Genomic DNA, 16939 nt, shown 5'->3' with positions numbered 1-16939 from the left:
AGGAAGTTGTAATTATAATTAGCGGATGTCGAATACAACCAGTAGATAATATAATTTTGTTAACGTGGTACTCGTGATCATCATATGCGTCTTCACAAGTATACAGCATGTTATGTACCACATATTTCAGTTTCTTATAACATACAACAAAATTGCATGCCCTTTATATTTTCTCATAACCAGGAGTGATATAGTGATATACTGATCAAATAATACACAACCAATAGAGATCGATTTCTAAACAACAAATATACGCCGTACGGTATATTTAGAGGGCAAAACTGAGGATGCACCAACTCACTTTAGAGGGCTGTCAGTAGGCATGTCCCAGTTATCATCATCGTCTTCTCTCTTCTTGTTCACACCCTCCACTTTATCCTCATTCGGGTTTCTAAAAGGGGTGCGTCTGTAAATTGACATTGAAAAAGCATAACAATTTTCGTTAGTTAACATGTTTTCCGATGACAAGTGTGATAAATAACAACAAAATTCTCAATACAATACTGCTTAAAGTACATAGCATATCGGATTGATCAAGATTAGGGAAGATGATAAGGTAGCGCAGTGAAAATAGACTTAGCAATCAACTAACGGCACATTTTTATGTAAGGTAATATTAATCGCCATGCAAAAGCAATAATTATACTAAAAGTTAGAACACAATATAATGGTTCCGTTCATTCTAAAAACAAAGATGGTAAAACAATAGATGCACAAAGTTTAAGTGACAACATTCCAATGTGTGTGTTAATAAACTTATAGGTCAGTTGTTAAAACTTGACGTCTTAACACTAACCTAATATTCTCCATAACAAATAACTATCAAACAAATAACCTTTTGGTCAATCCATTTTATTTTCCATCTTTATTCATTTTACAGGACTTGTTTCCTAAATAGTTAATAAGATGTGATAAACGGCTTGTTTCCTAAATAGTTGATTAGTTAATAAGATGTTAAACAAAGAACGCAACGGAAATAAGTTCATGAAAAATTTACTGCAGGTGAGATCTGCTGATCCACTTTTGAGGGCGAAATTTTATTTGGGCAGATGAAAAAGCAATACAAATTCCTAGCGGCTTATCTTGGGGTGGCCAGGGAAGGGTTGGAAACAGCCAGGATAATATTCCTGATGGGCTGCGTACACTAGAGTACGGGGTCGGATTACTCGTCCTTCCCGGGTAACCCGAACAAGGACAACCTTGCAACTTTTTATCTTGAGTTGTCCAAGGAAAAGGGTCGTAAACGGTAATAACCTAGTTAGGCCGGCCACGTACATCTGAGTATAAATTACTGCCCTTTCCCGAATAGCCTGTGGGAAAACCTTATCTATTTGAAGAAACAGTACAAAGAAGGAGCCAATATACTCTAACAAAGAAAATATTAGGCTTAAATCCATACCAATAAATCAAAGAACATTTCAATTTTGTAATTCGTCGTCAAACTATTGCAAAACCAATATAGATATAGATTAATGATTAATCTACACGACCAATGGAATAATAAAAACAAGTGTTTATAAGCTATCGAAATCTGTAACCATCCATAACTAACTCGAATTCATATATACACTTATTATCATACTCTTTATGTGTATTGTGCTAGCTTGTGGCACAATTTCCATGCTTAGTCAATACGCTTAGCAATTCGGAAAAAAGTGCCCAAATTACTTATTTATGTGGGCAAATGCTTCCATATATATATTAGTCACTTTGATGTTTACACTTGATGAAATCAAACAATAAAGAAACTTAAAAATTTAACTAAAAATCTACTGCTCACAGCACCTACTTCAACTAATTCCTACTACAACAAATGCAACTAATTTTCAAACCCTAAATAAGAAAATAGATATACACAAGTATAATTGTATCTTTTATCCATAAATCAGATGGTAAAATGTTAACCTAAGTAATACATAAATCGAATAATTAATAAATTACAAAAAGTTACCTGCGTCGATTACGTTTCGCAGCTTCACGATGTTTACGTTTTTTCTCTTCTTGTTTATTTTCAAAATAACGACGTCGTTTACATTCCTGAATTACACCAGCTTTCATTACTTCTCTTCGAAACCTTCCCAATAGTTTCTCTTCAGGTTCATTATCTTCAACAATCACCTGCACGTTATACGCCGAGTTAAAATATAACGTGTTCGCGTACGCTAACGATGGACACACAACTGACATCAATTCATTCGATGAATTTGAATTTGAATTTGAATTCGATATTGGAGTGAAAGTTTGTTTAGGGTTTGAATCGGTGGATAGAGACATGTGTGAAGGTGGTAATTTTGAAGGTTGTTGTTGTTGTGGTGGTGATTTGAATGGTGTAAGAAGTGATAGGAGATTGGATAGTGCTGAGGACGCCATTGTTGTTGAGGTTGAAGATTGAAGATGAGTGTTTTGTGTTTTTATTTGTGAGTAAAGATGATGATTGATGATGATAAGACTGAGGTTGGAATGGATAAAGTTAGTTGAATCGGTTTTTGTGGGCTGGAATGGACATTAGGGTTGGGCTTTAGGTAAGGGGAATTGTTCAAAATACAAATTTTTTTTTTTTTTTTCTTAGGCTTCAAACAAAATACAATTTTTTTTAAAATTGTTTTTTTACACCATTCGGTAGACGGGATTTCCGTCTACCACCTTTATCTGTCGTCTACTACCATTTTTACAAAGTAGTCGACGGTGAGATAAAGGTGGTAGACGAATTCCCGTATACTGGCAGGGTTAGTAGACAGCGAGAACAAAGCAGTAGACAGACATTTACAAAGTAGTCGACTGTCTACTGCCTTGTTGTTACTGTCTACTGCCTTGTTGTTGCTGTCTACTGCCTTGTTAGTGTCTACAAGGCAGTAGACAGCAACAACAAGGCAGTAAACAACAACAACAAGGCAGTAGACGGTCGACTACTTTGTAAATTCTGTCTACCACCTTTATCTCACCGTCGACTACTTTGTAAAAATGGTACGTCTACTGGCAGGGTTAGTAGACAGCGAGAACAAAGCAGTAGACAGACATTTACAAAGTAGTCGACTGTCTACTGCCTTGTTGTTACTGTCTTCTGCCTTGTTGTTGCTGTCTACTGCCTTGTTAGTGTCTACAAGGCAGTAGACAGCAACAACAAGGCAGTAGACAGCAACAACAAGGCAGTAGACGGTCGACTACTTTGTAAATTCTGTCTACCACCTTTATCTCACCGTCGACTACTTTGTAAAAATGGTACGTCTACTGGCAGGGTTAGTAGACAGCGAGAACAAAGCAGTAGACAGACATTTACAAAGTAGTCGACTGTCTACTGCCTTGTTGTTACTGTATACTGCCTTGTTGTTGCTGTCTACTGCCTTGTTAGTGTCTACAAGGCAGTAGACAGCAACAACAAGGCAGTAGATGGTCGACTACTTTGTAAATTCTGTCTACCACCTTTATCTCACCGTCGACTACTTTGTAAAAATGGTAGTAGAAGACAGATAAAGGTGGTAGACGGGAATCCCGTCTACCGAATGGTGTAAAAAGACAATTTTTTTTTAAAAAAGTGTATTTTGTTTGAAGCCTTAAAAAAAAGTGTATTTTGAACAATTTCCCTTTAGGTAATACGTGGTGTATTCGGCCACAAAATGCTGATTTTCTTTGTATAATGACTTATTAATTTTGGACCATTTAACAAACTATTTGAGTTCGAGCTTTCTTATCTCGAATTCGAGAATTCTAACTTTCAAAATCCAGTCGAACTCAGAACAAATTATGATTCTTTAATAAGTTTCACTAGCCGAACTCGAAAACGTTATTATTCGGATTTACTCGATCAACAATAATTTAATTTTCATAATTTCTAACAAGTGGTATCAGAGTTTCAATCTTCGATTGTCTACTGTCAACAAAAATTAAATCTTGGATAGTATTGTTCAAAGAATGGCAGTGTACCCATTTACAAAGAACATTTGGAATGTTATTAATCGGCTTGTGTTGGCAGCTTGTGTATATTTCTTATGGAGAGAAAGGAATGCAAGGTTATTTAGAAATCAGAAGAAGATTGCTAGAATAGTGGGTGATGATATTCAGAATTATATTCGCTGGAAGATGCTCTCTTTAACAGTTAAGAATTCGGTTACTGTTAGAAGAGTTGAAGGTTTATGGAATCTGAAATGGGCTAATAATCAGTTTAGTCTTGTTTGAGTATTGGTTTTGGTCTGTATTGTTCTTGTATTGATCGTGTATTGTATTGATCTGTTTTTTGTTTTTTTTTGTTTTTGGTTTGTGTATTTGGGCTCTTTGGGAAGATCCTGGCCCTTGAATATTAATATATTTTCTGGTTTGCTGAAAAAAAAATAAATAAATAAATAAATAAATCTCAAGATGCAAATGACTTGGGCTCAATTATGAGTTAGAGAATATGATCTTAGCTAAATTAAACTATTGAAATGTGTCATTTGTTAATAAAGCTTCGTGAGCTTAGTTAAATTCGGTGAGCTTTCTAAAATAAGACGACAAATCGAGTTTAATGATCCTTCCGCTTTAATGCTCACATGTTGTGAGAGTCGTTGGTGAGCAAATAATCTAGTACTTAATTGTTACTCACCTTCCGTTAATCGTGGTGGTTAATAACGAGCTTTATTTAATTGAAGCTTCTTTGAATAAGTTGAAAGTTTACTTAAAAAACATCAAGTAGTAGAAGTAATTGGGTTCAGCTCCAATTCGAGCATATTTCAATAGAGGTTGGGGAGTCGCGTTTAAGTCATTTGGCGACAAGTTATTTATAGTGGCGTCAACAGAGTTGTCTTCAAGAAGTTCGACGGCTATTGCCTATTTATACATCTAGCCCGGATCCGAGATCTGATTACTTGCTTATTTATAGCATAATCCAAAAGAATTATTCGCCCCACTTGCGAAAAAATTTATAGTGTACTACTTTATACATAGTAATTTTTTAAGGTAAATTATTATTTTTTTTACTATTCGCCCTCCAAATTAGTATTTTTGCTCCCATGTTACGATCTCTAAGTTTCGTCGCTAAATATGTGAGATATGTCCAATAACAAAGTGATTTTCTATTCGAATACATTTGAACGGGTAAACATATAAGATTTTTCTTAAGGTGCGATTGATAAAACTAAATGATTTAGCGCTGAATGGTTCAGAATCTGAATGGTTCAGAGCCTCTGAATAAAGTATGTTCTGAATGAAAATAAGCTGTTTGATAATCGTTCTATATGAACGATATGAATTGAATATAATTACATTATTCGCTTGTTACATGAATAAAAAAATACAATATGCTTGTTTGTTAAACGTTCTGGATATGATTTGAAAAGAATATTACAGAAAAATTAGGCTCTTAATGGTTAAGAGAATGTTTCAACTCTAATGGTTCAGCACTGAATTCTGAACCATTCAGCACCATATGTCATTCAGAGGTCAGAAACAAACACGCTGAATGCTGAATGGTTCAGCATTCTAGCACTGAATCATTCCATTAAAAGACAAACAAACGCACCCTTATTTAAGTAATTGAATTATTACGTGACGCTTTCTACCTCTTACACAACTATCCATACTTATTTATTTTTCTTATATTAAAGTTAAATACTGAAGTTGTTGCTATATATCCAAATACATCTCTTAGGTTCTACTTATTCTTCGATTGAAATACATTTACATTTAGATGATGATAATCTCTTTTAATTATTTACGGTAAAATTTAGAAGAAAATTATAACACGATTAATGATACACGACTTTCTAAACTCATACCACCAAATATGAGCTAAATTAAAAGTGTAAAATAGAGCCTATATTTTTTGGTTAACATTATATAATAATCATGTTTACAGTTTATTTATTCATACAAAACCATAAAAAACTTACTACTTTTACTTGATCATTGCAAAAATTAAATAGAAAAGAATTGGATCCACTTATAAATGGGTCGGCCCCGTAATAGCGACCCGAAATTGAAAAAATAAAAAAATAAAAATCTCTATGTTCAGTTTCTAACTCGAAATCAAAGTACGGAGTACTACAGGAGTTTCACAAGGGATCTGCTTTCACGTAACGTAAGCTGATTTACAGATCTTTAAATTCTATTTCACGCTTTCAATTTCACAATTTTGCTTCAATTTCATGTAATATATCTAATAACACACACATTTGTTCAATTTATTTACGTTCGTAATCCCATTCCGTACACAACGTATAATTGTATTATATTAGGGCATTTTGGATTGTATGATATGATAATTGCATTCTGAAAGTATGTTGTTTGCATTTGATTTAGGGTTTTGTATGGAATTCAAACCAGCATTGTTATAATTAGGGTTACAGGTGTACAGAATAATGTCTGTAAACAACAATAAAATGTCAAACCCTAATGACCATCATCTGTCACAATCCCACCCTCAACAACCAATTCCGGGACAGTTTCAGCTCTCGCAGTTTGCAGCGTCTCACACGCATGCACAGGCGATTGCACAAGCTCAATCGAAAGCGCAAGCAAAAGCTGCAGCTCATGCTCAAGCTAATCATGCTCAATTTCAAGCCCAGCTTCAGGCTCAAGGACTTGTTATTAACCAATCACATGGACCATTAGTTACTGCTAATTCATCCTCTTTATCTGGTACCAAACGTCCGGCTCCGAAACCAGTTGGGCGGCCACCAGGCGTGTTGAATTCGAGTACCGCGTCTCATAAAAAGAAGCAGAAGCTTCCGGAAAAGTTGTTACAAGAACGAGTGGCTGCAATTTTGCCATCGTCTGCTTTATACACACAACTTCTTGAATTTGAGTCGCGTGTTGATTCTGCTATCATGAGAAAAAAGATAGACATCCAAGAAGCTATTAAAAAACCGCCATCCGTGCAGAAAACTTTAAGAATATATGTTTTTAATACATTTGCGAATCAAGTTCAGACTATTCCAAAAAAGCCTAATGCCGAGGCGCCTAATTGGACGATGAAGATTGTAGGGAGGATATTGGAAGATGGAATTGACGTTGACCCGTTGATGTCAAAACCAAACCCTATGTACCCAAAGTTCTCATCTTTTTTTAAAAGAGTTACTATTTCGTTGGATCAAAGATTGTATCCCGATAATCATGTGATTGTGTGGGATAGTTCTAGAACACCAACGGGTATTGAAGGATTTGAAGTAAAAAGGAAAGGTGATAAGGAATTTAATGTGAATATTAGGTTGGAAATGAATTATCAACCTGAAAAATTTAAGCTTTCGTCTCCATTAATGGAGGTTTTAGGAGTTGAAGTTGATACTCGTGCTAGAATTATTTCTGGCATCTGGCAATATGTTAAAGCTAGAAAATTGCAGAATGCAGATGATCCTTCCTATTTTAATTGTGACCCAACGCTTTATAAAATATTCGGGGAACAAAAAGTGAAATTCTCAATTGTCTCACAGAGGATATCCAATCATTTATCGCCACCTCAGCCTATTCATTTGGAGCATAAGATTAAGCTTTCGGGAAATAGTCCAGCTGGCAGTGCTTGTTATGATGTACTGGTTGATGTGCCACTTTTAGTACAAAAGGAATTGAATGCTTTAATGGCTAATAATGACAAAATGAAGGAGATTGAATCGTGTGATGAAGCAATTTGTACCACAATAAGAAAAATAAATGAGCATCGTAAAAGACGGGCGTTTTTTCTTGGATTCAGTGAATCGCCTGTTGAGTTTATTGATGCTCTGATTGAATCTCAAGGTAGAGATTTAAAGCTTCTTGCGGGTGATGCAATTCGTAATGCTGAAAAAGAGAGCCAGGCTGAATTTTATAGCCAATCCTGGTAATATTATAATTATTTTTTTGGTAATAATGTGTCGCAGTTATATGTGTATTTAATATATTGCCAATGCTTTATTTGATGCGTTGTATGAATATAGATGTGAATCTTGAGTTTCCTTTTACTTGCATGCATGATTGATGATTCATCCGTGAATATTTGGTTTATGTTATTTCAATTATTGAAAGGCTAACTAAAGTCACTCATCATAGCATCTTATGTATCAATGATTTGCCCTTGTTTGATAACACCCAAAGTAGTATTAGAGTTAAAAATTGAGAATTACTAACGAAAAAGAAAGTCAGTTTGCTAGCAATAGGTAGCGCTCTCTGTTTTTGTTGCTTGGTTCGACCCTAATGTGATAATCTCATCAACCATGATTCCCTAATCGTACTTCTATTCAGGGGCGTAACTATTAAGGGGCGGGTGGGGGCACCCGTCCGGCCGCCCCCAGTGGATTTGTAGTTTTTAGTGCAAAAATTTTAGATTTTTTTCATTTTGCCCCCGATGGTTTTTTTCTTGCCCATATGTTTTCATATTTTGCCCTCAAGGTCCACATTTTGCCCAAAACCTTCATATTTTGCCTAAAAAAAGTTTACGCTTTAAAAAAAATAAAAAAAAATTCGCCCCCAGTAAAAGAAATTTCTGGTTCCGCCACTACTTCTATTGGATATCATAGTTAATGAAATAGCCTAGTTGCTTATATGGAATATCATAAGTTCATAACTAATGTAATTGTGCATATGATGGTAAAAAAATTTAACAAAATTACTACTAAAGTGCCCAAACTGAACAATGAATGTTGGTTCTTCAATTGATATTGATATATATATAGTAATAGTAATAGTAATATATGTGGGCTTAACAATATTTCTATGTTTGAATTAGTGTGTTATCTAGTTGATGGAAATGTACCATAATTTATTTCTAACTACTTCAAATCTTACGTAATTATGTTTTGGTAATATGTAGGGTTGAAGATGCAGTTATCCGTTACATAAATCGAAGACCAGCTAGAAACGCGCATACAGCCACATAATTAGTATGGAGATATTTTAATGGAAACTTGTTTTCTGGTATCAGCAAGAAGAAAAACCAGAAGTGCAGTTGCATATTTTCTGGTTTCAGAACTTTGTAATTTACTTTTTTCTGGCTTTCTAGCTTAGAAATGAATTGTAGCTTCTGTTTCAGAATATAAAAGTTTTTGAAGCTAAGTATCTTTGTTGCTAATGATATTCAATTAATTATGGGGTGGTCATGTTGTTAGATCATAAGGAATAGGTGATACCAAACTTCCCCATTATAGTATATAGTTATATACCTTCACATATATGTGTTTGAAAGGTTGACTTGGGAGTCTAGGAAGTGGCAAAATTAGTAAGGTGAGACTATTCAGGTAATAAACTAAGGGATGGCATCGGGTCGGGTTTAGGTAATCCCGGACCAGAACCCGATTAAGAAACCCGGCCCGAAACCCGCCGGGTCTTCATTTACTTATATACTATCGGGTTTCGGGTTTCCTCACGGGTAAACGGGTATACCCGATTATTCATTCAGTATTTATTTTTCAACAAGTTACCAAATCATAATATCAAAAAATAACTTAATCACTTCATGTTTAAAGTAGTATAAAATATCACATACAAAATGTTAATTGAAAAGTTTATAAAATACTCAAATACATAAAGTATATAAAATATCACATCTCGAAAACTTGTTGTATATGATTATATTGGATAAAGTTATACTCATTTTCAAAACAAATAAGAGAAATCTTTCATACATTAACAATATAATACCAATACTAAAATTTTACATAAAAATTATTATTAAAATTATCGGGTCGGGTATACGGGTATGCGGGTTGGGTATACGGGTCGGGTATACGGGTTTGTATCCAAAACCATACCCGAACTCGGAAATTTTTTTGTAACCATCTCCATACCTGGACCATGACCCGGCGGACTCGGGTCAGACCCGGCCCAACTTATAACGGGTTTCGGTTTTTCCCATCGGGTACGTGTCATTTTGCCATCCCTAGTTGGTAACAAGTATCTTTTTGTAAACCACGGGTATTTTTTGGCAAAACTAGTTTGTGTTAGTTGGTAGCTGGTAGCTTATAGTTGGTAATTGGTACTATCCTCATTGCCGAATTTAAAATAATAGTGTTCATACCATCCTCATTGCTGAATTTAAAATAGTACACTTGTTTATCATCCATAATAACAATAATAATTTCTCTCAAACCAAAAATTTCCCCACATTTTTCTAAGGTTATATTGCAAAGCACTACAAGGCATATAACATGCTATCATGTATCCAGAAGCAGTGAAATTCCATTTTAAATATCCTTCATTAACAAGTTCTTCGTTGAAACTAACAAACTCGCTACCATCTTCATTAACCGTAGCAGGAACATAGCTCATGATTTTCTCAATATTCAATTCATGATTATTAACAATCTTAGCATATGACAGTTTATTTCGTGGAATTTCACTTTTATCGGAACCTTCATTATTCACAATTTTTTTAACAGGACTACTTACAAGCATAAGATGTATATCTTTATCATCAGTAGCCTTGTCTGAACTTCCGGAATCCTTAACCACTATATCATTTTCAGCAGTAAGATGTATTCTCCCCATATTCATGCTCTGCACACCACCACCAATATGATCGTCAATTGTTTCCTCCTCCAAATTGGTAAGATAATTTGAATTAACATCTATGTTTACAGTAATAATGTCTTATACCGCCGTTTAATTCCTATTTTTATCAGCAAAAGTCATATTTGAATCATCGAATTTATTTGAAACTTTAACCTTCCTCTTCGATGTGCGTTTATTGGAAGTCATAGCTAAATCCTCGATCAAACTTCACAGGAATTAGAAGAATATGTAATCGAAGCTAAACTACAAATTAGTTTTTGAAGAAATTAATGAACAATTAGAGGAAATAAAAGGAATTAGGGAAAAGTTGGTGTAACCGTCTTTCCCGCCATAATTGCTTTCATTAGCACTTAAATTATTTTAACATGTGTATAAATATTTATTCATACAAATATTAGTTAAATGGATAGTAAAGAAACAATGTTACCCTATATCTTTTTAAAGTATTCATACAATTATAATGTAAAAACAAGAAAAAAGCTAAAAACAAAAGAAGTAGATAAATTTTTATGTAAATTTAGAAAAGGCAAACGTAATGTAACTAAAAGAAAAAAGTAAGCATAATTAAAAGAAAAGTAAAAGAATAAAAATAAGGAATTTTTTTTTAAAAAAAAATGATGTTTTGTAGTTGATTGGAATCAATAAAAAAGAAATTGAAAAAAAATGATAAAAGAAGGAAAAAAAGGAAAAAGGTTTGTTGACGTCAGCGTGATTAAAAAAACAAAAAAATGATTATTGGTATTGAACCTAAGATAAACAGCAAGCCAAACTTTGCATCCTAACCTACTGCGTTGGAGTGATTGAAAAAAAAAAGAAGGAAAAAAAAGGAAAAGGGTTTGTGGACGTTAGTGTGAATAAAAAACAAAAAAATGAATTATTGATATTGAACCTAGGATAAACAGCAGGCAACTTTGCATCCTAACATGTTGTGTTAGAGTGCCCATTAGTTTTATGTTGGGAAATGGTTTACTTAACCAAAATATATTGTCGTTTTTTTTTTAAATAACAAAATCAAACTGCCCAACAACCCAGTTTTTTAAAACTGGGTTTGCTGAAGCTAAACATGATAGAATAGAATACGCATTTTTTTCTGATCAACGTGAAATCAAAACGACACTTGTTCACAACAAATAAAAGGTAAAATGACATGCCAACCTTCCGTTGTTATTATATAATATTAATCATACTAATTTGTGCTTCTTTGCTTCTATTGAAGATTTTCGTTGGTAGTTGCTTTTCTTCAATTGGTATGGTTTTTATCTTTTTTTGTTGATTTTGTTTATGGTAATGTGCATGTATTAAGTGATTAAGGGTATCCCTTTCGATTATTGTTCCTCTGATTGCGCAATTGAAGCGGCTAAGTCGTTTGGGAGAGTCGTACATATCGATAGAATGTTCCATAATCTTAAACAACATGATGTAATGTATGCCTTGATCGAAATTAACGATCCGAGTCCAATTAACACATATGTTAAGGCAAATGTTGCAAGCATTTCCAGTTGCAATTTATGGGTTGAAGAAGCTGTTGAAGATGATATAATCGAAACAGTAGGCGAAGATATCATTGAGGAGTACAATGATGTATTACAATGCTCTTACAAAGCTTTTGCTGAATAAAAAGCTAAGGAGAAATCGGTGCCGATGCCGGAATCCCAACAACCAGATTCGGAATTTAAGATGGAGAGGGTGATCTTTACGTTATCGATGACAATTTGAATTTTAAAACACCTCAAAAAGCAAACCCTCCAAAAGAAGCCACCACTCCAAAGGAAATTCATTTTCGATGGAGAAAGTTACAAAGACAGTTAAGATACAAATGAAAAAGGTTGATCAAATCATACGGTCAACACAAGAGATCAAAAAATCTCCGTTTACAATAAAATGTATGGATGATATACATCACAAGTCAGACAAAGAGGATAGGCTACTTTCGGTAGCCTCTCCATGTATCCAAGATACTCCTTTTAATCTAAATGTAAATGACTATCCTACCCTTAAACAAAATTATCCAAAAAAAAAACCCTTGCAATTCCATACATGATTTATCCAAGTCCTCTGCAACAAATAACCCCTTCTTCAACAAAGATGTTTCATTCGCCTCAAAAGTTTTTAAAATCCCAATTGATCATTGCTACGGAAACAGTTGTAAGAGATCGTGCGAAAAAATTAGGCCCGGATGCTTTCCTGTAGAGATCTCAAAAGTGAAATGTCCCGTTCATATTGATTATAAATGTTCCATATTAATTGATTTCGTTGCGAGGTTTTGACCTCTATATGAGACGTTTTTAAAAGACTGCATTCGTTTTTAAAACAAACCATAACCTTTATTTTATCGACAAGGTTAAAAGGACACCACCTAGATTATCAGAAATGATAATCTAAAAATATCACACTTACACACTACCAATACATATTGGTTTACAATATTAATATGTTACAACAAAGTAAATCTCGAATGCAGTTTTAAACAATATTATACAAGCATGCTGACACCAAGTCTTGTATTAGCATGCAACAGCGGAAGCTCTTAATAATCACCTGAGAATAAACATGCTTTAAACGTCAACAAAAATGTTGTTGAGTTATAGGTTTAACCTATATATTATCAAATTAATATAATAGACCACAAGATTTCATTTATTCAATAATCCTACACTCGCAAGTGTATAAAAATCATTCTATGATGAACACCTGGTAACCGACATTAACATAATGCATATAGAATATTCTCCGCATACTCGCAAGTATATCATAAATTGGCAATCGCAATCACCATATAAATCGAAGTATTAAAGCATTCCAAATTCCATAATGGGGTTTGTTAGGCCCATAGATCTATCTTTAGGATCCGCGTCAATTAGGGGTCATTTTCCTAATTCTTAGGCTACCAGACTTGAAGGGGCAATATTCGGTTTAATAATTCAACCATAGAATGTAGTTTCGATTACTTGTGTCTATTTTGTAAAACATTTAGAAAGCTGCATGTATTCTCATCCCAAAAATATTAGATTTTAAAAGTGGGACTATAACTCACTTTCACATATTTTTACTTCGTCGGGAAGTAAGACTTGGCCACTGGTCGATTCACGAACCTATAACAAATATGTACATATATATCAAAGTATGTTCAAAATATATTTATAACATTTTTAATACGTTTTACTGTTTTAAGTTTATTAAGTCAGTTGTCCTCGTTAGTAACCTACAACTAGTTGTCCACAGTTAGATGTACAGAAATAAATCGATATATATTATCTTGAATCAATCCACGACCCAGTGTATACACGTCTCAGACTAGATCACAACTCAAAGTATATATATTTTTGGAATCAACCTCAACCCTGTATAGCTAACTCCAACATTACTGCATATAGAGTGTCTATAGTTGTTCCAAATAATATATATACATGGGTCGATATGATATGTCAAAACATTTGCATACGTGTCTATGATATCCCAAGATTATATAATATATTAGAATACATATATAATACAATATGAATTAGCTAGGTTATGATTAATATAGATTTGTTACTAATTTTCACGTAGTTACAACAAGCAAAAATACCCAATCTTGTTTTACCCATAACTTCTTCGTTTTAAATCCGTTTTGAGTGATTCAAGTTGCTATGGTTTCATATTGAACTTAAGTTTATGAATATAAATATAAAAAGTATAAGTTTATAGTCGGGAATACAGGTTACAAGTCATTTTTGTAAAGGTAGTCATTTCAGTCGAAAGAACGACGTCTAGATGACCATTTTGAAAAACATACTTCCACTTTGAGTTTAACCATGATTTTTGGATATAGTTTCATGTTCATAAGAAAAAATTTTTTCCCAGAAGAACAACTTTTAAATTAAAGTTTATCATAGTTTTTAATTAACTAACCCAAAACAGCCCGCGTTGTTACTACGACGGCGTATATCCAGTTTTACGGTGTTTTTCGTGTTTTCAGGTTTTAAATCATTAAGTTAGCATATCATATAGATATATAACATGTGTTTAGTTGATTTTAAAAGTCAAGTTAGAAGGATTAACTTTTGTTTGCGAACAAGTTTAGAATTAACTAAACTATGTTCTAGTGATTACATGTTCAAATCTTCGAATAAGATAGTTATACATATATGAATTGAATGATGTTATGAACATCATTACTACCTCAATTTTAGTAGGTAAACCTACTGGAAATGATGAAAAAATAACTTGAGCTTCAAAGGATCTTTGATGGCTTGGACGTTCTTGAAATAGAATCATGACACAAAAACAAGTTCAAGTAAGATTATTACTCGAATTAAGATAGTTATAGTTATAGAAATTGAATCAAAGCTTGAATATGAATATTACCTTGATTTAGAAAGATAACCTACTATAAATAACAAAGGTTTCTTGATCTTAGATGATAGCTTGGAATGGATTAGGAAACTTGGAAGAAAACTTGTAAACTTGGAAGTGTTCTTGATGTGTTCTTGAGTAATTGTTTTTATGATGATTATAGGTAATAACCAAAGCTTGTATTTGATGATTTTTGCTGGAAAAATAGTAACTTAGATGTTCATAGAAGAGTGTGTGTGTTTTGAGAGAGAATTTGGAAGAAAATTGGAAGTGAAATGGAGTAGGTGGTGAGCGGTGAAGGTGAGTGGGGTTAAAAGGAGTTCTTATTTTTGTTTCCTTGCTCATAAGTCATGCTAGATGTTAAATGATGGTTTCCACATGGTTAGGTGACTCACATGGGCTGCTAAGAGCTGATTATTAGAGTGTATATACCAATAGTAAATACATTTAGAAGCTGTGTATTGTACAAGTACAAATACGAGTGCATACGAGTAGAATTGTTGATGAAAATGAATGAGGATGTAATCGTAAGCATTTTTGTTAAGTAGAAGTACTTGGATAAGTGTCTTGAAGTCTTTCAAAAGTGTATGAATACATATTAAAACACTACATGTATATACATTTTAACTGAGTCGTTAAGTCATCGTTAGTCGTTACATGTAAATGTTGTTTTGAAACCTTTAAGTTAACGATCTTGTTAAATGTTGTTAACATATTGTTTATTATATCTAATGAGATGTTAAATTATTACATTATCATGATATAATGATGTATTAATATATCTTAATATGATATATATACAGTTAAATGTCGTTACAACGATAATCGTTACATATATGTCTCGTTTCGAAATCCTTAAGTTAGTAGTTTTGTTTTTACATATGTAGTTCATTGTTATTATACTTAATGATATGTTTACTTATCATTTAACATGTTTATATATAGTGTATCAATATCTTAAAATGATTCATATGTAATTAGTAAGACGTTGTTATAACGATAATTGTTATATATACCGTTTTCAAGTTTCTTAATTCAATAGTCTCATTTTTATGTATATAACTCATTGTTAAAATACTTAATGAGGTACATACTTATCATAATATCATGATAACTATATATATATATATATATATATATATATATATATATATATATATATATATATATATATATATATATATATATTTATATATATATATATATCCATATGTATGTCATCATATAGTTTTTTACAAGTTTTAACGTTCGTGAATCGCCGGTCAACTTGGGTGGTCAATTTTCTATATAAAACCTATTTCAATTAATCAAGTCTTAACAAGTTTGATTGCTTAACATGTTGGAAACACTTAATCATGTAAATATCAATTTCATTTAATATATATAAACTTGGAAAAGTTCGGGTCACTACAGTACCTACCCGTTAAATAAATTTCGTCCCGAAATTTTAAGCAGTTGGAGGTGTTGACGTATCTTCTGGAAATAGGTGCGGATATTTCTTCTTCATATGATCTTCTCGTTCCCAGGTGAACTCGGGTCCTCTACGAGCATTCCATCGAACCTTAACAATTGGTATCTTATTTTGCTTAAGTCTTTTAACCTCACGATCCATTATTTCGAAGGGTTCTTCGATGAATTGAAGTTTTTCGTTGATTTGGATTTCGTCTAACGGAATAGTGAGATCTTCTTTAGCAAAACATTTCTTCAAATTCGAGACGTGGAAAGTGTTATGTACAGCCGCGAGTTGTTGAGGTAACTCAAGTCGGTAAGCTACTGGTCCGACACGATCAATAATCTTGAATGGTCCAATATACCTTGGATTTAATTTCTCTCGTTTACCAAATCGAACAACGCCTTTCCAAGTTGCAACTTTAAGCATGACCATCTCTCCAATTTCAAATTCTATATCTTTTCTTTTAATGTTAGTGTAGCTCTTTTGCCGACTTTGGGCGGTTTTCAACCGTTGTTGAATTTGGATGATCTTCTCAGTAGTTTCTTGTATTATCTCCAGACCCATAATCTGTCTATCCCCTACTTCACTCCAACAAATCGGAGATCTGCACTTTCTACTATAAAGTGCTTCAAATGGCGCCATCTCAATGCTTGAATGGTAGCTGTTGTTGTAGAAAAATTCTGCTAACGGTAGATGTCGATC

General features: G+C 33.3%; 2 protein-coding genes across 4 annotated transcripts; one reads left to right on the top strand and one right to left on the bottom strand.

The window, feature by feature from the left end:
• Positions 1 to 210: 210 nt before the first annotated feature.
• On the bottom strand, positions 211 to 2458 carry LOC139863018 (small ribosomal subunit protein bS21c-like). Its single transcript, XM_071851668.1, has 2 exons — positions 1952 to 2458; positions 211 to 406 (listed from the first exon to the last, which is right to left on the bottom strand). The coding sequence occupies exons 1-2, from the start codon at positions 2368 to 2370 to the stop codon at positions 298 to 300; spliced, it is 528 nt and encodes a 175-aa protein (XP_071707769.1). The 5' UTR covers positions 2371 to 2458; the 3' UTR covers positions 211 to 297.
• A 3540-nt stretch (positions 2459 to 5998) lies between these two features.
• LOC139862003 (SWI/SNF complex component SNF12 homolog) lies at positions 5999 to 9032 on the top strand. 3 transcript variants are annotated; one of them, XM_071850540.1, is made up of 3 exons: positions 5999 to 6049; positions 6271 to 7783; positions 8753 to 9032. In XM_071850540.1, the coding sequence occupies exons 2-3, from the start codon at positions 6330 to 6332 to the stop codon at positions 8817 to 8819; spliced, it is 1521 nt and encodes a 506-aa protein (XP_071706641.1). In that variant the 5' UTR covers positions 5999 to 6049; positions 6271 to 6329; the 3' UTR covers positions 8820 to 9032. The 3 variants fall into 3 exon arrangements, with proteins under 3 accessions (XP_071706641.1, XP_071706642.1, XP_071706640.1); XM_071850541.1 differs by having other exon boundaries at positions 6010 to 6049; positions 6310 to 7783; XM_071850539.1 differs by having other exon boundaries at positions 6011 to 7783.
• The last annotated feature ends 7907 nt before the right edge of the window (positions 9033 to 16939 follow it).

This window comes from Rutidosis leptorrhynchoides, chromosome 8 (genome assembly GCF_046630445.1).
Source record: "Rutidosis leptorrhynchoides isolate AG116_Rl617_1_P2 chromosome 8, CSIRO_AGI_Rlap_v1, whole genome shotgun sequence".
Classification (NCBI taxonomy): domain Eukaryota; kingdom Viridiplantae; phylum Streptophyta; class Magnoliopsida; order Asterales; family Asteraceae; genus Rutidosis; species Rutidosis leptorrhynchoides.
Note: the sequence above shows the minus strand (reverse complement) of the source record. Positions and strands in the feature narration are given on the sequence as shown.